Here is a 26,070-nt window from a genome sequence, read left to right as displayed (position 1 = left end):
ACAACCTTAAAATTGTTAGTATACTAGAAGTGGACTTCTTGCTAAGAACAGACTGTTTCTGATGCAGAAACACTAGTCAAACCTTCAACTATCAGCCTACAGGATATTCACAAAGGGAAGATGCAACTTCTATAAAAATCATTAGTACTTGATAAATTAGATTATCTAATGTGGGTGGGAATTGGGGTTTGTCCCTAATACTTTCACAGAAATAATTTTGGAAGTGAAAATACTGAGCAAAAGTAGATTTGGACCCTATAAAAACGATCCTTATTGTCTCAAATGTGTTATTTCATTGTTATTAATAAAGTGATTTCAGAATATTACAGGTGTTATGAACAGAGGTATTTTAGGATGTTTTCATGAACTGTAACCTCCACTGTAAACAATACATGCATGATTCTACCCAGCTTCTCATAGTAAGTCTTAATTACAAATTACTTGCTAATATTTTGAATCCAATAATGTTTGCTCAAATCCTGTAAGCTTATCTGTCCCAAATTACCCTGGCAGAATAACCATATGCAGTTTTCATTAATGTTATCAAAAATGCACTTTTAAAGGTGATCTGATGCTTTCCTTCTAGATTAAATGATGCAGTTCCAGAAAACAATTTTTATTGGTTCTTCTATAACATACAGTATATATAGGAAAATAAGGATTGATTTTCAAAATGATGCAACCTCACAACATTAGATTTAATGTGAGCATTTTCTGCTTAAATGAAGCATATCAATTTAAGTTAAATACAACTAATATATATGTATATATATATAACTGAAGTATAAACACAAAAAAGCACAGTCTTGCAGATTTGTGATATTTGCATGGCTTAAAGAATCATCAGAACAATTTTCAAACAAGTGGCAGTAAATATAAGATCCCATTTTTTTAGCTTCGAAGGTGCCACCTCCAATCTGAAGCATATTAGTTTTTTCCTTTATTTTTCTTGAGAACATTACTTTTTGTTTACTACCCTTACACAAAAAGTAACGTGCACTTGGGCACTCAGATGCATCATGAAAAAGGGAATCTGAAAATCAGTGAGGTTTGTAACTGTGCATCTTATTTCTGGAAAAATTGTCTTGCAACTCAACAGTGTTTAAAGCCCAGTCACTGGAATACTGGCAAGATTGTACTTTTTAAAGACAAGTAACAGTGCAATGACAGGGTAAAAATGTTCTTCGAGTATTGTATTCCAGAAATAGTTATTTATTTTGTTTGAAACTCACACTATTTCCTATTTATTGAAATACATTAACACAGGCATTCCTGCATCCAGGAAAGACTTCTGATTGAAATTCACCTTCTTCAAAGAAAACATACAACAAATACTTATTTGTTAATGGACACTTACTTTTGGTCACAGGTTGAACAACCTTGGCTGTTTTTACAAATGAATCAGAGTCTATGAAAGTAAGAACTGATCTGAGAGGGAAAATTTTAGAAAGCTCATCTATATTTTCTCTGTGCTGCAAACTAAAAACAAAGAAGAATTAAAGGCAATGGCAGTTGTGTAAAAACTGTTTCTTTATAACTAGACTTAAGTCAACTAGTAGAGCCTCTAGACTCAGGACTTTGTTTTCTTCTTCCTTTTTTAAACCACAACTCACATTCTAATTTGTGTTTTAATTCATTAAGTTATAGAATGACTTGCAGTGTATTTGATGTTTTAGGGTTTTCAAATACAAAGAATATATAAAATTCTAAATACTGTGGATCAAGGCCAGAAAAATGCCTTGGCAAAAGTCTGAAATGTCCTTTGTTTCAGATGTCATTAATGAGGCCTACTCAATATTTAAACATGTTACTCCTTAGAAGAGGCCTTTATCTTAAGGCCTTTTTGCATTACTTAAAAGAACAGTTACAAAATTCACTGGGAAGTTCCTAATGATTTCACAAAAAGGAAGCTTACCCTTACTCAGAGTACACATTATGGAAGGGAGATAAATACCATGACAGAACTGCAGAATCTTGGAAGTCTTACAGCAAAATGTTACATGTGGGCTGGAAATACTAAGCACCATCTCAGTTTTTTGGGATAACTGTATATGAAATCCATTTTCCCTCTTCAGAATGGATAATGGATATGAGTTACGTGATGTTTGTAATTTACACTAGGCTCTTGAGGAATCAAGTACACAGGAGGAACATTAAACACTAAGCTTAAGACATGCAATGTGACTCATTCTAAGTATTAGTATAGGCAGCATCTGGACCAAATTTTAAACAGAGGTTACTCTGTGGCTGATTCTTCATTACTGTTGTCAGTTGGGACAGACATGACCCCGTGCAGTGACCTCCTCCCCTTGCTGTGCTTTGGTTCATCAATTTTGTGATTTACACTTCAGCCTCAAATGAACATTCAGTCTGAGAGATCAGACTAGTGCTAAGTCAAAATAAAAGCTAAACAACCTTGTAATATGTCTTCTGATGTGGCCCTGAATCTCATTAGATGTCTGTTGTCTGTGTTTCACTCTAGTTGCATGCTAGAGTTCAGTAAGACTTCATAGGGTCAATAGTGTTTGGCCCCACTACTAGCTAGTGTGGACACTGCCTGCAAGAGAGACTACTTAACCCTCTCAAAATGCATGAGCTTGTCCCTATGGTTTTGATAAACAGCTTGCAAAAACAACAGAACCACAGAAAAGCTGCAGCTGGGAGACAACTGGAGGTGATCTGGTCCAAATCCCTGTTCAAGCAGGAGCCACCTGCAGGCAGTCACCCAGGACCATGGCCAGGCAGCTTCTGAGTGTCTTCAAGAGTGGAGACCCAACACCACTCTGGGCAACCTGTGTCCAGGCTTGGGAAAATGTTCCTTATGTTCCTAATGTTCTAGTCCTATCACTGGGCAGCACTGAAGAGATTGGCTTTGTTTTCCTTATGCCCTCCCATCAAGTATTTATAAACATCCTGAGAAAAATCTCAAGGAAGTACATTCCATTGTCTAGGAAAAGCAAAAAAGTGTTCTTTCCTAAATTTATTCTTAAAAACTTAATGAATTTCAAGGCAGTGTGAGAATCTGATTTCTACACAGTATTTTGTAAAATGAAACAAAATGCCACATTAAAAGAGAATCTATGTGCTGTTCAGGGAGAAAATTCTTTTCTGAAGAGAATTACATTTTATTTATTACATTTCTTAATAAAATATTTAGTAGAAACAACAAGGTCAAACAAGTAAAATGACAAAGCCAAGATGACCACACTCTGAAAACAGTACTTTTTTCCCTGCACACATTTAATTTAAGACAGGGTAAATCTCTGAATTCTTAATTCAAAGAACTTTTTATATTAAAAAGAAGAGTTTATAACAATTTCAAACATTCTGTTGAAACACGTAAGTCTAATGTAAATGTCCTGTGAAAATCACTTACACTTTAAGTGATTTTCCCCCCCCATAAAGAGCTCCAGAGGTTATAAATGATAAGAAATAATAGTAATCCAAATGGAAATACAAACATGCTTGCAGTAAATCGACTGGTGTTTAGGGAAAAAGCATTTAAAAAGGACTAGGCCTCCAAGTTCACATCCTTCAGGCAAAACTGCCAAAGGGTCAACAACAAGAAAAGAAAAGCAGTGTTCTTCATCTTTTGATTTGAATTCTCAGTAGGTTTGCCTGAGAGAACAGCTGGGGGAGAAAATTCCACCCTTTTACAAATCACCCATCCCACTTAGTGTTTTAATGTTTTTTTTTACACAAGAACTATTGTTTTATTGGCAGGTTATTAGATTTTGGACCAGTGTCATTTGACTAGGCTGGTATTAATAATGTGGTTTATGCAGTGCAGGATCAGATCAGTGAAGTGCTGTTAACAGATGGCAGGTTTGATTACCGTTGGCTTTAGGCAAGACATATGGATCCCTTAGGAACAGCAGCACAGGCTGGTGGGACAGTTTGCTGGAAAGGTCAAGAACAGGGATGTCAGTATCAAGGGACAGGAAACAGACTATTCTACAAACTAGCTTTGATAAAGTGAGGTGGTTGAGCTGCAGGAGCCAAGCAGTGCGGTTCCACACACCAGCACTGCCCAGAAAGGCAGGCTCCATCTCCTGGAAGCAAAGCTCGCTGCTCCTCAGCCTTATAGTGAAACCCTCAACATCAAGCTGGAGTGAAGGGGTTGCATCCAAGAGGAGTGGCTTGCAGCTGGCTCTGAAAGCTCCTGATGCTGCTCTGCTCCCTGGCATATGGTGTCATGCACGCTACCAGACCATCTACAGGGAGGCTCCATGTCTACAGGCTCTCCAGGCCACTAAGCAGACTCAAAATGTCACCATGTTCTTACAGCCCCCAAAGAGGCTGCTGTACCCGCCACCCATAGAGAGAAGTCCTTGGAAGCTCCCCATGCCTGACTCCCACCCTCAGCCATGGCACGGACAACCTTCCCCAGCCCTCTCCACTCTGCTCTGTACATATACATTCCAAGTAGTGCAACCAGATGCAGATGAAGCTCTAAATGCATCGGGAAGAACCCAGACCTCTTAATTTCTTCCCCTAAATCTTCTTGCTACAAAAAAATACATTCCTAGATATATTTTGGAGCTGTCAGTATTCTGTCAGTTTCTTCAGGAATTTCTCAACACTAGCATAACAATGTTCAAGCCACACTAAAAATGGATAGATATAGCACAGCTGATGGTAATATTTAACAAATACATCTAATTTCAATGCTAAACTACTTCTAATTTGTTAACTGCAAGGAACAAATAAAGTAAACACCAATAATTTAAGTAGTTTATTAATCAGGTGCCCTACAAAGAGTAGAAACCATGCTCACCTTGATTCTTCAGATTCTGTTTCATCAAAAGAGCTGCAAGTAAAGTGAGAGGAAGCTTTGGTTACAACAAAATTAATTTTACAATTAAAACCCCCAAATCCTTTAAGAATCACCAAAGGGATTCTGGTCAGTGGCCACATAATGCCACATAAGGAAATATACATGGGAGATTGTAACATTTTATAACCACCACTACTTGAAAATTACAGCATGCATTTTACTGTAACAGATTAATTTCCATCTATCTATCTATCTATCTATCTATCTATCTATCTATCTATCTATCTATCTACCTATCTACCTATCTATCTATCTGTCTACATACCTACCTACCTATCTGTTGGGGTATAGTTCCATTGAAGATACTGGCTGATGTCATTAACTGCAAGTGAAAACTACAAGCCTGATAGCTTCTGAATCACTCTGGACACTGCCCTGGGCCATAGAGACCTCCAAGTCTAAGAGTGCCTCAAAATTATCTACAGGTTAACTTTCCTTCTCACCACTGAGATCCAAAGAGTTTTCCCCAAATGGAAAATGGCTACGTGGCTTTCTGGGGAGCACATTCTGGTAATGCTTCTGCACTATCAACCACATCATCTTATATAGCAAAAGAAATCCTCCCTACAAAGTTCACAGCTGCAGATGGTAACAGAGCTTCCAGATACAATGGCTTGGGTATTTCCATAGTCGTTACACTCATCGTACTAAGATTGCCTTCTGCCACTCTGGTTAGGAACCCTTCCCAGGGGATGGGCAATTAGGTCGCTGTCATCAGAATAGTGAAAGAACCTCATTTTTGAACACACAGAGTGAGATCATAAAATGATCCTGGAATAAGCTTCTATTTTGTGCAGGTACTATGATCATAAAACACATACAAAGTCTTTCTATGCAATTTTATGAGTGCTTACAAATCTTACATTTCAGTAGATACTTCATGATCCACAAGAAAGTAATATTTTTCTCATCTAAGCTCTCTGCTTTCCAAGAATATTACATTAAACTTCCCTTCTGTCTTTGAACATGCTGGATTTATTTTACGATCTTTTTGGGATATATAAACATACTTAACATGAACCTAATGCCCATTTATTTTACAGTGTTAGAGTTGGCAGCAAGACCATTTTAAGTCAATGGAATTGCATCAGCACTGAGTGGATATGGGCCTTTTGGCCTCATATATTTTTCAGTAATGGAGAGCTTACCCACAGCTTTCTGCTTTTGGCAAGGTAGGTACATGACGAACATTCAGAAAATCAAGAAATATCTTGGGGAGCTCTTCATTTTCTAAAATTACTGTCTGTAAAAAAAGGCACAATAGAAACCCACAATTAAAAAATATTTTAGATATTGCAGTTCCATTCAAGCTATTGAAACATTTCTCTCTTCCAATATTTTTCAAGTCTCCATTTTTTACACCTATTTTGGAATGCCTAATTTTGATAGGAAAACACAGTTCTTGATGAATCACTTAGAAATACATTCAGCTTATGCTACTACGTTCTTTTTCACCTGCCATCACTGGTGCCAACCTACATGCCTCACAAGCAGAGATGTTTGATTCTGGAACTAAGTTACTGGCATGCTCATTTGTGAATAAAATTCTGTTTATTTAAAATATAAAATAAAATAGCCTCAGCTCAGTGCTTTCATGTTCATCTTACAGAAGACTACCATCTGGCATATGAGCAGAAGAAGCCTCCACTTTGTGCAGTTTTATTAATGCACGTCTTGGTAAATGACAACAAGGGAAACTCCTTGCTTGGCTTGACAGGTCAGCTTACAACATAACTCTGTGTATCTGCGCTATGGCTCCGAATGACAAAACTCTGACCACGCAGCTGCTGGCCAGACTTGCCACATTCTTCCTCAACCATGATACAATGGCCACATAATGGCCAGACTACATCCTCTGTTTCTTCCTTTGATGAGATGATTTAGTTTTCACAGGGCAAAGAAAAACAGTTCATAAATTCAACCAATGTCTCACCTGAAAGATTTCTATTTCTTTACTGTTCATACTGATATACATTCTGAAAACGTGTACTTCACAAGAAAAAGGAAGCCATAAGCTGTCTTAAAGAGATTTCCTTCATAAAGGCCTGATCTGAAGTGAATGTATGAATGGAAGAAACTTCACTGGATTTAAAATTAAATTGACTCCTAGAAGCAAAGCTTTTTCCATGTTCATCCTGTTCACTTTCCCACGCTGTGAGAGAAGAAATAAACAAAGAAGCAAGTCTGATGATAGAAAGACACATTACTCTTACATTCAGGAGGTAATTTACTCCTGCATGTGTATTCTTTTACATTACAATATCACAAGGGAGACACAATGGTATGTAGAGGATAGCAGGATCACCAAAAAAAAAAAAAAAAAAAAAAAAAAGGAAGGTTGGAAGAGACATCTAGAAGTCATCTAGATTTTATAGCAGGTTTTATAGCAAATGGTTTGGTTATTTGTGTAAGGAAAACCAGCTTAATGTTAAAATTACATAAGATGTGAATGGACTCGAAAGCATTTAAAAACAAAGATACTTAAGAACTGGATATTTTATTTATGTCACATCTGCAAGTCTGATTCAGAGGCTATACTTTCTCAACAGCTGAGGTCATCCCTAAAATGTTCAAAGAAAAGAACAAGGAAAAATGCAGCTTTTGAACTTTTCTGCTCTAGTTTTTAAGGGATATAACAGACAAGAGGTGCAAGATGTCGGCAAGTGTTAAGCCTTTCAGTTCATCTCTATATGAAGTTGCTGCATTAAAAAAATGCCACTTTATTTGCATTCTGCAAAATCAGCATTCTGCTACTGCAAAATTTATCCCATTCTGCATTCAGGTTATGCACAAAAGAAGGTGTGGAGCATATTCAGAGGGTGTGTGAATTGCATAAAAATGTGTATGACTGGCTCAAATAAAACCATCTTGCTAACTATATGCAATGAGGAACTGCAAAAAGTTGTAGAAAGATGTTTAAGGGCATCAGTGCTTATAAGCAGCTTCATACTTACAACTCTCGACATCTTTTTCTAAAAGTTGAGCTGCCTGCTGGGGCTCCTGAATGGAGCAGGGAAGAACAGAAGGATACACTGTTTCATTAAGGAAAACTACTGACAGCTCTTAAAAGCCTATTTGCTTTTACTTCCACTCACTTGAGATTAATATCTCATTCTATTTTGTTGGGGTTTTTTTCCCCACAACATGTATCAAGTCAACCCAAGCCCTGCTAATCCTGGCCTGACCAAGTACCTTTCACAAGAAGATGTAAGCAAATAGTATCCATTTTAGTGTGTTAAGCCATGCAGTTTGTTAGCTGTCAATAACTCTGCTTTGGTGATCACTAAACTTGAAAATATAGAATTTGCAGAGAAGCAAAGGCAATTTTGCATTGTACTGTATTTGTACACGACCTCTGCTGATTGGGAATTTTGTCATTTCCAGAATTTTATGAAGGAAGGAGTGACTGCATTGACCAAAGGGAGATTTCTCAAGTGATGTAGTGTAATGTGACATGGAGTTTTAAGCATTAAAAATAAAAATTTGAAGTTTACAAGGTAATTATACTAATGGGGCAAATTATTTTCTAGCTTGACTTCATTGGCTTTGATTCAACAAGGGGTGAGGAGATAATCTTGCCATTTAAAATACACAGTGAAAACGAAAGGAAAGGACAAAAAAAACCCCTGATAACAACAAAAACAACAATAAAACTAAACCAAACCAAAGAAAAAAAAAACAACCACAACCTCCCCCCCCCCCCCACAAATCACAAACCAACCAACCAATATCAAAACAAAACCCTCACAAGCACCAACCAGCCACAATGGATTAGGTGTGTCTGTCTAAACACATTTCCTAACTCTGGTGGTGACCCAAAGTGGATGTCTAGAAAAAAATTTAAGCATTCACAGCTTCCTTTTTAAGTTTTATAAAAAATACTCTTAAAATCAGAAATGTTAATATAATTGTCTTAATTTACCTGGAACAACCCATAACACAACAGATTTTTTTTACCACTGAAAACTTGTAAGAAATCCGTATTTTGCAGACCTGGTGATTTTTAAATGATAGGTGTGCAGAAAAGGAACCAGCAGGTAAAGTTTCTCAACCACTATCTATAATTTGTGATGCAATATGCTCAACTGCATCATTTGTTCAAGTGAATATATGATATTGGCTTGTAAGCATGACTAGCTAACGTTTGCTCTGTCATCAGAAACTGAAGGATAAATACCTTCAAAGAAATAAAAACTCGCACTTAGTTTCTTTGTAGTCTGAATTTTTGTTGCATCCAAAGTCTATCAAGATCATAGCAATGAGTTTTAAATATGGGCCCCAGAGTGCTAAGTAGGCTAATTTAAGGAAAAAAACCCAGGATGTGTATTTCCTTCCTAAAGTAAATAAAACCCCCTCTTCCCCCAAAACTAAACCAGCTAATACAACCTCTAGCAAGTGATTTGGGAAGTGACTCCAGAAATACATTTTTCAACTCATTGATTTCACTTGAACTAAAAGTGCCATATTTTCTTAGAACATTGTAAAGGGTGTTTATCTGTTACTGTCACATTTTAATGAACTACTCTGTGCTTCAGGAGAAAAACCCTCAACAAACACAAGGGAAAGTCTGATGTTTACATCAGCAGAAATGTCTTTTTCATTGGAAGGGTGCAATTATTATTATGTAAGACAAATCATAAAATCCCCAATTTTTCTACCTTATCAGTTTCATAAAATCATGTTCCCTAAGGATGTCATTGATTAGTTGCATATGTTCTTTCAGTGACATCTGAAATACTTAATTGTCGGTTATCTTTTCTCCTTCAGTAAGTAAAATATAGTCACAAAATTGCAAAGGGACTTGTTCTGCCTTAACCTTAGCTAGATGCCATCATGCAGTGGAAAACAGTTCTAAAATATCACAGGATAATGCTCTCCAACAAGGGAGACATATAAACAGCATAATGATTTCCCATGAGTTTCCTTTTTAGAAAATTGTCACTAAAGCCAGGGTAAATGGTGACATATCTTCACAGAGGACACTGTGAAATCGAACACTGGCATTCTAGTTAGGCCCAAACCTACTCATCAGCCAATTATAACAGTAACTGAACATCTTTCTGAAAACCTAAACAAGACCACTTCACAAACCTTCAGAGATCATGCCACAGAAATGCATAATTTTCTATTATTATTATTATTATTATTATTATTATTATTATTATTATTATTATTGCTGGTTTTAATGAAGAAAGATTTAAAAATCAATTTCTTACAGTTTTCTATCACACTTTTTTCAGGTTACTGGAAAAGGTGTTGGAAAGGGGGAAAAGAGAGTGGGAGCTGAGTTACAGGGTTCTTACAGACTTTTCCATTCTATCGGGTTTAGTTGGAAAGGCTGGACTGTTAGGGTGAGAAAGTTCATGACTGTTTTTCCTCTCTTCACAGGGAAAGATGCTTCACAATACCTAATTCAGTGGTGCAGCTAAAATAGGGGAAAAGAAAATCAATACATTCCAGCTACAGTAAGTAGGCTGGAGTGTCAGTCTCCACTGGGACCAAAATTCACATCTTTTAGAACATTTTAGAGTCTATACTCTTCTATTAACCTGCTTTTCCTGAATTGCTTTACACAGTCCCATGAAATGATAAAAAGGTTATCAAAATAACACAATAGCTAAAAACCAAGCAGAAAAAGGAACCAGACTTGTAAGATTAAGCTTTACTTTTTTAAAGTAATAGCAGATACAATCATGTTTTATAGTATCCATTGCGAAGAACTATGAAGAAACTCACTCCCTTTTTCAGTGAGGCTTGTTAGAGGTTATTAACTAGGATTAATTCTAAAAATAATTTCCACTTTTCATTACTACCAGAAGTATACACATATGTAAGAACAGAAGGTGTTTATCAAATGTGCTTAAAAATGTGCTTAAAGTTTCAAGAAGTGTGCAAACACACGTACAACAACACAGAAGTGATGTTACATATGAAGCATCAGCTAGTTAACACTCCCACACTGTGTATCAAAAGGAAGTCAACAATAAGAGTGACATCTATGCAGTGAAACTTGAAAGGGAACAAATGTTGCCTAAAGGTATTATAAGCCAAGATACATCCAATGAAGATCCAGAAGTTCCAACTGAATTATCTGAAAGACAATGTAAAGTCACAAGAGTTTAAAAGAAAGAAGGACAAAGGGGAATTGCACCTCTGAACCTCATGACTGGAGGATACTTCCTGTGAGCTTAAAACTCTCCCCCAGAATCTCATGAGTGACAAATCCATCTATCATAGTAATCTCAAGCTATGCAAAGGATTAATTAGATGAAAGGGAAGACCAATAGGTTAAATGACTACTGGATCATCATCAAACGCGTATGCAGGAATTCATGTCACTGCAAGGCAGTTTACTCATTTTGATTAAAAATACTACCACATAGGTCTTAAGATGAGAGCACTTTAATTAGAAACCTAGTTGAGTTACAGTTCCAGTTAATATTTAACCACTAAGTGCAGACTTGTGGCTAAGTCTACAAATATAATCCATTTGATCTGAAAAATAAAAAATTGAATTTTTTTCCCCAGAAAACTGGGAACATTATTTAGTGGGAGCCAAGAGTGAACTTCTCTTCAGTGAAAGAGGAGACTAGTCCTTAAATGATTAGAAACAAAGTGCAAGAACAGTTCCTTTGAAAAATACAAATGAAAGGAAGTGGTCAATACAATTTCCTGATGCACTGCTCAAAGGACTGGAGGTTAAGACAAAGCTGGATGAGAAATGAAGAAATCAACAGAGCAAAAGGAAAAGAAACAGGCAGAAAGGAAAAGAAAGGCAGGCCAAGTTAATGATACTATAAAAACTTAGCAGGAACAAGAAAGGCTTTTAAAAATAAGTAACAAGAAAATGTAATACAAATAATTAATACATCCACTAATGAGAGACACAAAATTAGATGCTGATTCCAAAATGTGTAAATTGAAGCATTTTTCAGAAGTAACGGACCACTAGGAACATGGAAAATTAACAAGTAATGAAGACGATGTGAATAGTGGTGGTGATAACAAACAGGTGCAGGATACCTTAGATAACAAGACAGATAGATAGATATAGATATATAAAAATCAGTAGATTCAGAAAATACACATTCTAGGAAGATACACAAATTAGGTAGTTAGGTTTGGAAAAGTCTTCTCAAGAGTACAGGTTAAGAAGACTTGTAAAAAAACAACCATATTTACAATTACAATACACAGTAAATTGCAGCACTGTTTTCTAAAAGCTCGAAGGAACTACATACAAATATGCTGTAGTAAAAAAACCACTGAGCATTCAGGAGAAGCAAGGTGCCTCATTTACTCTGCCCTCTCCCAATCCTTCTTGCCAATCCCTCCCAACAGGCAGTGTCATGGAGCACCAGGATGCCTACCTGAGTCAGGCAGCAACTGAGTCCTCTTACACAACCCCTGAGACCAACATATTCACTGCTAAATGCCAGAATTTCCTCATAAAACAGTCTAGGTAAAACCAGCCACAAGAACTGCATACAGCACAATTTATGTCACCAGAAGTGCATGTGTTTTCCCAGTTCAGGAAGTTTCTGCTGTCTACTACCAGAGACACCTGTTATCTATAAACTACGTTTTGAGAAACATCAAGGAAAGAGACCACTAAGACAAACAGAAAAAAAAGAAAAAGAAAGAGAAGAAGAAGTGAAGAAATGTAGCTGCAAACTATAACACCTGGCAAATTTCAAAATTGATAGGTTTTTCTTTTCTGTCAGTCAGGTACTGCCGTCCTTCTATGCTGATCCTAGTGCATCCGGGAGAAGGTTGCAGGGGAAAAAGAAGAAAAGCCCTGCAACAGATCTGACCAGGTAACTAAATACTATCATAAATACATAGTCTATTTTAAGGTGGAAATGTCAGTTCTAGATTTTCCAAATTTGCAAGTCCTAAACTTCTTCCTCTAAATGTGAGGGTTTGGTGTGCATTCCCGTCTACTCGGTGTGTGACCACCCTTAGAATTGTAAAATTATTTAGATGGGAAAAGGTCTTTAAGACCAACCCTTAACCCAGCACTGTGGAATCCAACACTAAATCAAGTCCCTAGGTGCCACATCTATATGTCTTTTGAATACCCCAGGGATGATGACTCAACTACTTCCCTGGACAGCTTGTTCCAATACTTGACAACCTGTTCCTTGAAGGAATTTTCCCTCACACCTGATCCAAATCTCCCCTGGCCCAACTAGAGGCCATTTCCTCTTATCCTGATACTTCTTATCTGAAAGAGAAGACCAACCCCCATTCTGTGACAACCTCCTTTCATGTAGTTGTATAGAGTGATAAGGTACCCCCTGAGAAAAATTTTCTCCAAGCAAAACACTTCCAGCTCCCTTAGCTGTTCCCCACAGGACACAGGTCTGGTGCTCCAGACCCTTCCCCTGCTACACTGCCCTTCTCTGGACTTGCTCCAGTGCCTCAATGTCCTTGAATTGAGGGCCCAGATCTGAATCCAGCATTCAAGGTGTGGCAGCACCAGTGCCCAGTACAGGGGCACAATCCCTGCCGTGGTACTGCTGGCTACACTATTGTAGACACAAGCCAGGATGCCCTTGGCCTTCTTGGCCACCTGGGCACAGCTGGTTCATGTTCAGATATTGTCAATCAGCACCCCCAGGTCCTTTTCTGCTGTGCAGCTTTCCAGCCACTCTATCCCAGCCTATAGCAGTGCAGGGGGCTGTTACAACCCAAGGGCAGGGCACAGATCTTTGCCTTATTGAACCTCATCCAGCTGGCCTCAGCCCATCAATCCAGCCTGTCCAGATCCCTCTGCAGAGCATTCCAAGATTCCTCAGCAGATCAACATTCCCACCCAACTTAGGTGTCATCTGCAAACTGACAGAGTACACTTGATCCCTAGGTTATGAGGATGACATCCAGGTCATGGGTAAAGATTTCAATCTGGTTTATCCCCAACACTGAGCCCTGGGGAACAGCACTTGTGACTGTGGCCACAAACTGGATGTAACTCCAGCCACCTCCACTCTCTGGGCCTGGCTGTCCAGCAAAGACTATGTCCATCCAAGACATGGGCAGCCATTGTGAAGCCATCAGCATTCATCATGGTCAGATTTAAACGCAGAATACTCAGTATACACTTCCATTTTCCTTTTTTTTTGGATCCTCATCAAAGCATTTCTGTAGTTGAGGCCATAAAACACACAAAAAGGTATTTGGTTATTACAGTAACAAGTCAGCAGGAGCACAGTATTCCTTCAAAGAAAACTCAATTTACTAATTTTCTGGATTAACAGTGGTGTCTAACATATTGTTTATAGCTGCTTTAGAACCAGAGAACTAAAAACATTACAGTAATAATGATTATGATGTTGGTAACAACAATAATAGTAGTAGCAATAATAATAATAATAATAATAATAATAATAATAATAATAATAATAATAATAATAATAATAATGACAATAGAATACCATGACAGAACTAGATATTAATAAAGTGATATGCGTGTACCAGGAAGTTAGTAACTACAATAAGGAGTAGAATTACTGGGGACAAAGATCAACATATCTGAGTGGAAACATCACAAAACTGCTGCGACTGAAACAGGGAGACTTTGGTAAGATGGTTACTGACTAGATATTACAACAGAGGAAAGAGACTCTCTTTCAATACGTACAGTGAATCCTGAAAGGATAGAGACTACTTTCATTTCCAAAAAAGTTTTGTCAACCTCCCCATGAAAAGCCTTAAGGCAAACTCAGCAAAGATGAGTAAGTTGTTACAAGATCCTTGCAAAGATAAATAAGTTGTTACGAGATAGGTTAGGAGAAACAGCTCCGAGTAATGCATATTGGAAAAAATATAACAAAAGAATGACGGACATTAGAATGACCATAAGTGTTTGGGGGAGTGAGTTGCTGATGGCTATAATAGCATTTTCACTTCTTTTTAGCTTCATAAGGAATCTCCAACAGCTCTAACTCATTTTGCTGGCTTTCCTGAGAACAAGGAAAGAGACAGATGTTTGATAAGGTCTGAGGAACTTATCTATGAAAATAAGCCTTGCTTTCCACAAGAATGACAATTTCATGCAAATCTCATATCAAAAATTTAAAAGTCATCTGAGTATGATTTCTTCATCTTCATTGTTTCCACAAGATACTCTAAGAAAAATGCTATTCAACTCTAAAATAACTTCTTATTTTGTCTCTATGACATTTTCTTGTCAGATGTTTTGGGTCGGAGTAAACTCTTGAGAAATGATTATACATTCCCTTTGAAACTAATTAGACTAAGCAGCAGGTATCTACTCTGAAATCCAAAGAAGAGAATGTAGAAAGCCCAGGGAATTCACTGTACCTAGGGTTAATGAACTCAATTGTGTGATTTTTGCAGAGGTAAAGCAAGGGTAACATAGCAAATTAAATATATTTAGATTTATATGGTGGTGGGTTTTGGGTTTTGTTTTTTGGTTTTGAGAGCTGGTAGTCCTTTCAGCACAAAAGACAATGTTGAATAAGTACTCTAGACTATTTTGTAGTGTTGGAAGTATAGCTACAAGGAAATTGGCAAGCTTCATTTTAAAAACTCTGAAGCTTATAGCTACAAGGAAATTGGCAAGCTTTATTTTAAAAACACTGAAGCTTACTTAAATTTTAATCAACTTAACAAGAAAATACATGTCGTGTGCAAGACATTTACTTACCTTTATCAGCAAAAGAAAGGTAAAAATCTGCATGTGGGACTGGTTTTCTTTTTTCGCTGTTGGGGTTTTTTCCCCCTGAATAGCTAATATACCAACAATTTACTTTGATATCTTGATTCTGTACTTGAGGAAGTGGTTGTTAACACAATGGCAAAGAAGCACAAAGTATATTTTGACCACTGACAAACTCAGAAATGGAGAAAACAAAGAAAATTTGAGCCAGCCCAAACAGTACAGATAGACACCACAGGTATAGAACAAAAATATGAATGTATTTGTTTAAATTTGTGAAAGCAAAGGGCTTTCTTGTAGCAAGAGAAAATGTTGTTTTAAAACACATACATATCCATATTCTTTATATTAATTTCTGTTGCATTCTGTAAACGTTCTTATGTTTCAAATATTTCCTTAGCCCCACAAGACAGCAAGACCAAATCAACTCAAAATAATGCAATAAATGTTGTGCTGACAGCATTAGCCATTGATTAAAAACTATCTGTTTTCTGAAAAAATCACTAAGGTTTGCTTTGAAAAACACTCATAAGAAATGTCTACTATGTATTGGAACCAACAGGTTAAAGTCAAAGATTCAGATAGTGTCTTCTTGCCTGCTTATGCTATAGAAGCATCATAACAAATGGCCAAGACGTAATGATTCTCAACCATATGGATATTAGAAAGGCATAGACAATATTTCATAAATTACACAATCAAACTGAAATCAATGTCAGAGAAGAGGAATCTGAATAGATGAAGTAGGAAATTTTTTAACAGCCACTGATATGCATGTTTAAATTAAATTCTTGATAAATAACTAGCTATTAACTATGATGTGACAATGTTTTGCCAGGGGTCATAACTCAGTCATTATTTTCATTAAAAAGAAACACAATATAAAAGAAATGGAGGACAGTAGAGCAGTCATAATGGAGTAAATTATTTAATTTTATTTTCCTAAATAAGGTAAGAACAGGAAGATGCTCATTTTAAAATGCGCATCATTTAAAAATTATTAATGGAGTAAAACTATTTTATTTTCCTAAATAAGGTAAGAACAGGAAGATGCTCAAGACTGTCCAAAAGGAACAGTAAGCATTTTCAGCAGTAAGTCACTCCAGAACAGTCAGGTGGGCAAGAAAGGCTTTTATGTATGTTGTCAAAACACTTAACTGGTCCAGTTTTGTCACCAAGAGTCTGAATTTAACTCTCATACTACAAGACTTGTGGATCTTGACAGTTGGGTTATTACTATGTGAAAACACATTGATCGAGGACTGTACCCTGCTCCTCAGTACCACCCACTAAACTACTCTTTCAGGATTAAGACTACAAATTAACCAAAATGTTTTGTCTTAGAACAAACATGCCTACACTATATTTGCTGATGCCTTCTTCTATCACATATCTGCATTTTGTTAAAATCTGCCAAAGAATTAGAGATCTTGTTCATGCCAAAATTCTGCATTAAATATCCTTCCACATAAATTTTCAGAGAAAGCTGCCTTCATCATGCCTGCATGTCCTCCATTACAGGAGAGATCCAGCAGGAAATTATTAAATTCTGTATATTTCAGTGAAATTAGCTGTTGGGCAGAATCAAGCCCAACATATTGCAGTATGATTTTATTTTCTAATGAATCAACAGTCTTTACAAAAGTATGACAAAACGTATATAAATAAAAAAACATAGCAGTTAAGACCTGTGCTGTGGAGCTTGTGATTCCGCTAAATTCTGGCTATTTTTAAAATACGAAGTACTTGCTTGCTTATGGATTCAATCTGCTTCAGGAATTAATGTCATCAGAAGTGCCAGAACTGCACAAAGTAAATCCCTTCCTCTGCAAACATAGAAATCCTGCTTTTTGTTCACACAGGGCTTCACTGTTTTTCTTGTAAAAAACCCACAACCCCAAAACAATCCTCAGAACCCCCTACCCTTCCTTTTTTCACTCCTGCCACCCTGGCAAAAAAACCTCACCTGTCTTTCAGAGAAATGAGAATGCCTTGTTACCTGCTGCTCCGTAACTATAGGAGCAAATCAATAGCAGCTGAATGCCATCTGCTTTGGGCAGCAGAACAGCACCAAAAGTGTGAGCAATGCATCTTCCCTTATTGAAAGGTTATTTTATGCAAGTAAACAATTCATCGTCTTCTTGCACGCTTGATGCTCATTTACCACTTTTGATCAATAAAATATGCAAAACAACAAAAAAATTGAATCCTAAGAGTAGTTCTGATGCCAGTGTGATAGGTAATCAATACCAGGTCTCTGTTCAGAAAGGCAGCCAGTAGGGTAACTCTTTTATTGTATGAACCCAGGAGAAAGTGTGGAAATGTGTCTCATTACCTATAAAATGCAATAAGAGAGTGGAAAACACATCTTCTATCCTGGAAATTTAAAAAAAAAAAAAAAAAAAAAAAGAAAAAAAAAAAAAAGAAAAAAAGGAAAGGAGAGCCACCATTTTAATTGTGTTTCCCCCCTAACTATGCAAAGGTTACCAATGTCAACTTGCTTGATCATTTCTTGCAAAGAATCTGCTGTTATGGTGTTGATAGTGCTTCACTATCATTAATACACATATTTGGTTAAGTTGTAGTCATTACAAGACATACTTTGGACAACAATCCATCTTCCTACTGAAGCTGCTCTACCTTATTAAGCCTCAGTTTTCAATGTATTTATGGTTCAGGTGAACTCAGTTTTTCTGTTAAAAACAAACTGCTATGGGAATTTCTTCTGCACAGTGTTTCTTTTAGTCAGATCACAAACTGCCTTATTACATTAAGCCTCCTGACAATTGATCCAAGTAGAATACTTCTCTCCCAACAAAGAAAACAACATCATTTTTACAGATACTGCAGAACAAAACCTCCAATTTAAACAGTTTCCTAAAATAACATAAAATACTTGAAATAACAGTTGCTACCCACAAATGCTCCCTAGTCTAGTGTACCAGGTATTCTAATATTTAAAAAAAAAATTAAAATTACTACTCTCTCATTTGAACAGCAGTTTTGCAGATTGTATCACAAAGCCACAAGTTAAGCTGCACACTATATTCTGATCTGCACTTAACACCAAATTTTCTTCAAACTTCTTTCCTGCATGTTCCTAGAAACACAATTACTTGGGTATGTGACCTTTACATACATTTGGTTATTTGAACTGCAAAAAACCCCTTGATATTCTGTAGAAGAGTATCTAACGTAGGGCTTCCATTTAAGAGAATTAATCAGTACAAATTTGAAAAAAAAAGCCTTGATTTTTTTTTAACATTTCGAATGCAAAGACATTTTCGAATGCACAGGTTGTAGGCTTTGAGAAAAGTTCTATTAAAGTGAAACCAAGAAACACTGAGTAAAACCCAGTTTCACCATAAGATAATAGCCAAACAGTAACTTGTAGTCAAGCAGCAATGCTTCTACACAGAAAAGGAAAAAAAAATCTCTCCTTAGCAGTTCAGTTCTCATTATTATTGCAAGAAGAAGACAACTAGAAGAACATACCTGTAAATCAACATATGTAGAATTTTTAAGGTAAGTACTGGTAATTAACGAAGAATATATTCACACATGTGGAAAAAGTCCTTCTGAACAATCAAGGAAACTTACTGAATATAAGATAGATTCGGGCTCAGGATTTATTTAAATCTGTGAATTAGAGACAGGTTTGCAAACAACAGTTCAAAATTTTTCTTTTCCAACCTTGTAAGACCTCTAACATTTGTAGCGGTAACAAGCAACAGTCCCTTCTGTTTAATGTAGCTTGGATCATGTTCTTCCTGCATCCCTTCTTCAAAAATGCTTATGAGTTTACATGAACTTCAATATATGGCTTGCACACATTTATAGAAGCCAAAACAACTTTGATCAAATTAATAATACAGAACATAGTAGTGAAAGTGCAGTAGCTTGGAGTCAATGACCCAACTAGCAGCAAGGGTATAATTTAAAGTCAGAAATTTCCAGTGCATGCACCGTTAGCCACAGTGAACCTGTTACTGCTCTAAAGGGAATTGTTTGCCTCTTATTAGATTTTCTACAGCACAGCCATAAGTGATAAATGTACTGCTGTACTCACTGTCAAGTTAATCAATGCTGCCAAAGTTTTGTTGACCTAACAGTAATCCATAAAGTGAGCAGCATTTTCTCTATCCCTGTGACATCTCGATCCTCAGTGGGGATACAAATCTTTCAACAGCTTCTCAAAAAAAAAAAAAAAAGACACCAAAAAAACCCCACAAACAAACAAACAAAAAAACAAAACCAAAAAGACACCAAAATAAAAAAAAACCAAAGCAAATCAGGGGAAAAAAAGATATTTTCAAAATTCTGTCTTTAAATTAGCAGACTGAGAATGCTTTGCTTCTCTGACAAATTGCTTTAAAATTATGGCCATACAATCAGTTTGATGGCTAAAACACTAGCAAATGGATGACTTTATGGAGGATAGAGCCTTCCTACTAAAAAGAAGGTTAAAAGCAATTTCATGAGCCTTTCAAGGAAACAGTTGTGAATACGATTTACATATAACTACAGATTAGTGCACGGGTTGGAACAGAACACATGGCGACAATTCTGAAGACAGTAATGTGAAAACAATATAAAAAAGTCACCACCAATAAAACTTGTCTATTGCTGTGTCTAGCTGTAATTCACAGTCCATGAGAGGCATCATCACTAGAAAGAAGAAAAAGCCAGGAAACAATCCATGGTAGAACAAGCTGCTCTATAAACAAACTGCTTCCATGCTCTCGCAAGCAATTATAGACATATGAAATATGAATTGCCATTGATTTTTCTTCTAGAGGTCACTCTGCTCCATGTTTTACGCAGTCTAGGCATTTATTTGGGTGGCAAACTGACAAGTTTTTACAGAATTAACAGAGCAATGTAATCCGTGCTCAATCACAGGTACTTCATTATGGCTCTGTTCCTTGACACTAGTCCCTCCCAAAACACACCAGCAAGGGAGTCCTTGATAAAGGTGAGAAACGATGCAATTACTTGTGAAAAGTGACCATCCTAACTTGGTCAGTGAATGCTTATTTTACCTCCTCTGTGCTGATGGCACACAAGCAGCACCAGCTGGAAGGCTGAATATTCCACCATACCAATTCTGTGGACAATGTTCTGATTTGGCTAAAAACACTCCACATTTTTGTTACTGAAAGAGGAATGACTTCTCCAAAACAGAGAAAAAATATTGTAATTTAGCCTGCTAACAGAAGCAGAAGACCCATCTCTATTTCTGTTTAAAAATATCATAACATTAGAATGCTACAAGAATGCCAAGATGTTTTCCATAAATCCCATATTTTTGATGTTATATTCTCACTTAGTAATTACTTGATGTTCCTCACTCAGCAAACAGAGAACTAGTTAATTTTGTTCGGTAAACTCCACAAATGAGGTTGAAACAGATTAATGAATCATATATTCCGGTGTTTTAGACAGCAATCTTCCTTATTTCTATTACTCACTTTGGCACAAGTATTTGGTCTCCATGCTTCCCACACAAGAAGAATTTGTAAAAAAACGCTGTCTTCCCTATGATTATTCTTTCTCCGAGGGCTCTGGTTTACCTTACAAGAAAGCTTTAGCATCTGAAGCTAGGTAAAATAGTTATTTAAGTCACATTTCTTGGTGCTTCAATGAAAAGGCAGAACAATACTATATACAGTGCAACAGAGAGCCTAATCTAGACTCCACAATGAGCAAATAAAAGTGAGCATGCTACCAGACGTGGATGTAGTGTAAGGGTTCAGAAAGAATTCATAGTACAACAGAAATCTACTAAAAGCATTGTCTGTTGACTGGCCACAGAGATAATCTTCAATACATCATCATCAGAAGACAATACTATAACTGATATGAATATTGAATAAAGTTGAATAAGATTGAATAAAGTCAAAGGGACAAAATTAAATTTCAGGGGAAAAAACCAAAACAAGAATAGGTTGGAAGATGGAGATCTGAAAGAAACTGAAGTTGAAAGAATCTGCTACAGATACAAAAAAAGTGGTGGTTATAACTAAATAAAAAAATTAAATAAATTATGCTAATTATTGTAAAAATACTACAGGGAAAATAATCTACATGTCTCCATACACACAGTAACGAACCCATCATGTCTGATAATAGATTTTTCTCTGACTTCCTTGGTGAACATCACTGCTTTGTAAAATTGGGAAAAAGTAATTGACAAACTAGAGAAATTTGGATTAATTTTGGAATTTTTTTGCCACTTAAAATTTGGGTTGAGATGTCAAGCCTGACTGCTGGACCTCTTCACTGAAATGTTGTCTATACTTTTACATTAATAATACAGTTCCTGAGTATCAGCATTGAACAACAGTTATCAAGAGCCTCTGACAGCATTAGAGGGCAAATTCATTAGAAAACCCACTAATGTTTATTTCCAATACTACAAAAAGACCCCAATATTCTGTGGTAACTTACTCTTGCAGTACACGTTCTTGTGATTCCAGCACTTAAAGCTGGATAATTAATTCAGGCCAAACTTGCCTGATTTGATTAATTATAAAAAAATCCCCCTGTAAAGCAGGTAAGCACTATTGCATGGCATTTAAATACAATATCATTACAGAAACACAAGTTGTTTCTTAATTGTGAAGTTATGCAACTGCTGCTGTTCAAAACTATTAGCATGTATCACTGCTTGACCTTGACTGAGTCCAAATACACAGAGAAATGTCTGATAGGATAATGTGGAGATGGCTGCTTAAATGCTGCTAGTTGCAAGACTGTAGATTCTGAATTCTGTGCACGGTCTTTGTTTCTCCGTACTCTCCTGTGGCTTTTTGAGTGCTTTTTTTAATGAGAGCTACATCAGCAACCTTTCCCACTGAATTGGGTGTGAGACGTGGATCCCACACTGAAAGCGCACTTGAAGATCTGGATGCCTTGACATCTGAAAAAACTAGGAGAGGTTTCACTTTTCTAACTTCCTCATGACTTTTTGGAAATAATCTAAGTATTTTTCAAAATCCAACATTAAGGCGAAGCTGTTCAGAAGACCATGGCTACACAGAATACAACCATTATCTTATTCAGTTTCCAGGAAGGATACAAAGAAAAATACTGTAAATTACGTATATTCGAAGTCCTATGTCTGTTAAAGCTTCTCTGTTATCATCAGTTCATGAGCTGATTTGACACCATACTACCATGGTTATGAATGCTGAATTCCTCTAATAATGATAAAAAATATGAAGCTCAAAAAAATATGAAGCTCAAAAAATGGAGTATGAACTCCCCCAGTCAGATCCACATAACTGGAATGACATTTTCTCAGAAGGTTTTATTGGGAAAGCTATCACTGACCTTTTCATTTTCCCAGAATAGATGTACGCAGTGGGTTGCAACAGCATAAGAAATAAGGTTTTTATCCAACCATTTTAAAACTGTAATTCTGCAAAAGCAGACTCCAGCCACATTGCTGTTGTAAAGGCCAGAGATGCACCACACAAACTGATACTCTAAGAGAGCAATTTTAAAAGCCGTGGCAGCTGGTAATTTTGTGCTGTCAGTTTATGGAAACCGTGCCAACACACAGAGCACAATGTAACTCACCTAGCCAAGGTAGTTCTGTAAAAACCGACAGAAATTAGGTTATTTCATGTGGTTTCTTCTTGATGGAGGACATTACTCCAAAGCAGAATATACACAATTATCAGGAAGCAAACAAACTTGTGAAACCTTTTTATGACATATATAAAACCTTTATTTAACTCAGAGCCTATAAGTTTATCTCAATATCTAAGGTGACAGAGAGGCTTTCTCCTCATGATGATGTGTGCACTGTCAAATTGCTGATGTGTAAGGAGAGCATCTAGGTGCTTTTTCTATGTTTTGTCACTAAGAGAAATATCCAGAGAACCCACATGCTGAATGATGTATACACAGTGTGGACCAATGCAATTTAGTATGCACAGGCAGCTGAAAGAAAGGAACACCTGTCTAAAAGGCCTATATATATAGGAACACAAACCTGTACTAAAGGGGATTCAAAATATAGTGCATAGGCTGTCTCTACCAAACACCGGGGTTACTGATTATTAACATAAGCAAAGCAAACTTGGAGATTACTGTGTCTACAAACACAGGTGTTGAAGTACATGCAGGACTTTCTTATGCTATAGATGGAACAAATCTTATGATGGTTCTGAATTATATGATCTGTGATTTTCGCATATATTTTATTTCTGTATCACATATAAAATTTTCCTTTTTGCTTAGTGGATACTCTCAGCTCTGTTTTGTTGCATCAGTGCTTCTTACTGCTTTACGTAAAATTTGCATTCATTGATAATGTTGGTTCAGTCTAACTGTTATACTGAGCTTTGAACTAATTGCTCTCAATTAATCTGTTCCACTCTTTGATAGCTTATTTATCAGATTGGGAAAGATAGATTTAATGGTGCTTGCTGGAAACAAGTTCTTTAATTGGAAATACCTGAGTGCTTAGCTCACTTTGTGCTCTAGCAATTAAGGACAATTTGGAAAAGTGTTTTTCCCCTTACTTGATTAGATATCCAAAGAAGCAGACAAAACAAATGACAACACCACCTAGCAATATTGGTTCAAATAAAAGCCCAGCAGCCAAATTACTTACTGTGAGAAATGTGAACCATCCCCATCAATTCCAATGGTGTGTAACATTAATTTTGCTGTATCTTTGCCTCCCAAGCAGGTAAATGGCAAAATTTCTTTCAAAATACATAGCTCTATGCCTGCCTCTATACAATTATCCCTTTCCACAAATAAGCCAAATCAACAGAAGAAATTATTTTTCTTGATTAAGCTCCCACATTTCTCTTGGGGTGAAACAAAACAAACAATTAATCTTTCCTTATTTGTTCTCAGAAGAACCTGCATCCCTTAAATATACAATAACCAGGGTACCTGTGGCAGGCAGTCGGCAGCAATTAGGCTCATGCTGAAAACGAATGGACTAGAGTCAGAATGCCTAATCTGCTGAGAGTTTCTACAGGAGGGCAAGGTTAGACCAGGAAAATTCCCTTGCTGTGGAAACACTGTTAAAAATTACCACCTGACTTCAGCATAATTAACAAGGTTTGGGAATTTATATGAACTGAGTAATTGAAAAGAATTAGCAAGAGATATATACATTAATCTTCACCAGTTACAACATGCCTAATGAAATGAAAGGTTGTACTTCTGCTTCATGCTTTGTTTCTGCAAACTTTTTTCATCTCCAGAAGAAAAAGTATAGATAAAGATGATTATAATTATGAGAAATTTAAAACAAGAAACTGCACCACAATTTTTACATCAACACTTCTTGAAAATTTTCTTATACATAATTCACAGTATTTATCATAAGTAACCCTGAAAGTTTTTTACTTTAATGTCCATATTTTCAAAGTTTACAGGAAAAATCCACATCAGAGTTATAAATTTAGGCATAATTCAATAATGTTTATTTGCAAATGTACCTTCACAGATATCCAAGTCAAATCTCAGTCAAAAAATTCTGCAATGAATGGGCTTAGTGTAAAATAAGCTTTTTTACATGTAACTAAATCTATATTATATTCAGACAACAGAGACAAAAAGCAGGTGGGAAAAAAAAAGACAATGAATGATGATGTGGGTAGAGATACACAGTCTTAGAGAAGATAACAAGCACTTGTTAATCTCCTAAACTACCCATGACCACAAGACCTTCCCCCCTTAGCTCACTCTGAAATCCTTCAACACCTTTCAGAAAGGAGACATGTAAGACTACATAAATGCCAAGAAAAGGCAGCACACACAGACACACAGGAATTAGATCCAATGCAGGAGCATTCAATTTAATGCAGAACCAAAGGAGAAGGCTCATTGACCACCCTGCCACAACCTATCTGACGAAGACTATTCGCCTCTTCCTCTGCTCATCTCTCTTATGTACTGATAGACCAGCTCTCATGTTTTGCTTAGCAGTCCTTCTGGCAAAGAATTCTTCTGCTCCTATTCTCCTTCCTTTCAACATCTAAAGCAAAAGTCAAGAATTACTGCTTATCTATTTCAGTATCTTTCTGGTAATCTCCTGTGATTAGTTCCACAGCTTGTTGGGTTTTGTTTGTTTGGGTTTTTTTTTTTTCTTTCAGAATGGTCTGTGCTAAATGATACAAACAATATTGGACAATAAAGTTATTACGGCACACTAGAATCAAGCTTTTATTCAGCTTCCTAATGTATAAGGATTTATTTAACACTGCTTACACATGTAGCATGATCCTATACTACTCTTTCCCCCAGAATGAATTCTTCATCCAAAGCACATAATGAACAATTCAGTTATTCAGCATATATTCCATATTTTGTTTTCTTCCTCTGGCTTCCAAAAACAGCCTATGCCTTATGTGTAGATACAAATTCTACAGGTAAAAAAAAAAAAAAAAATTTATATGCTTCTTCATGAACATTTTTCCCCTGCACTCATGTGCAATTTATAAATGTATAAAGAATATTAATGGTGCATCTTCACTCACACGCAAAGAGTGTATGCAGAAGAATAATACCAGATTCC

The 26,070-nt window shown here is 36.5% G+C and overlaps 1 protein-coding gene across 1 annotated transcript in view; it reads right to left on the bottom strand.

The window, feature by feature from the left end:
- The window catches only part of SNX24 (sorting nexin 24), an 89,515-nt gene that overhangs the window by 1,619 nt on the left and 61,826 nt on the right, over positions 1 to 26,070 (bottom strand). The window contains exons 4-6 of the mRNA XM_066181383.1: positions 5,986 to 6,080; positions 4,778 to 4,810; positions 3,836 to 3,900 (exon numbers count right to left, since the gene is read on the bottom strand). Coding sequence (XP_066037480.1) covers positions 3,836 to 3,900; positions 4,778 to 4,810; positions 5,986 to 6,080 — 193 coding nt within the window. The remainder of the gene's footprint in view (positions 1 to 3,835; positions 3,901 to 4,777; positions 4,811 to 5,985; positions 6,081 to 26,070) is intronic.

Source organism: Chamaea fasciata, unplaced genomic scaffold (assembly GCF_029207755.1).
Source record: "Chamaea fasciata isolate MVZ Bird 193981 ecotype frontalis unplaced genomic scaffold, bChaFas1.0.hap1 SCAF_4, whole genome shotgun sequence".
NCBI lineage: Eukaryota > Metazoa > Chordata > Aves > Passeriformes > Sylviidae > Chamaea > Chamaea fasciata.
The sequence above is the reverse complement of the archived record's forward strand: the minus strand, read 5'-3'. Positions and strand labels throughout refer to the sequence as shown.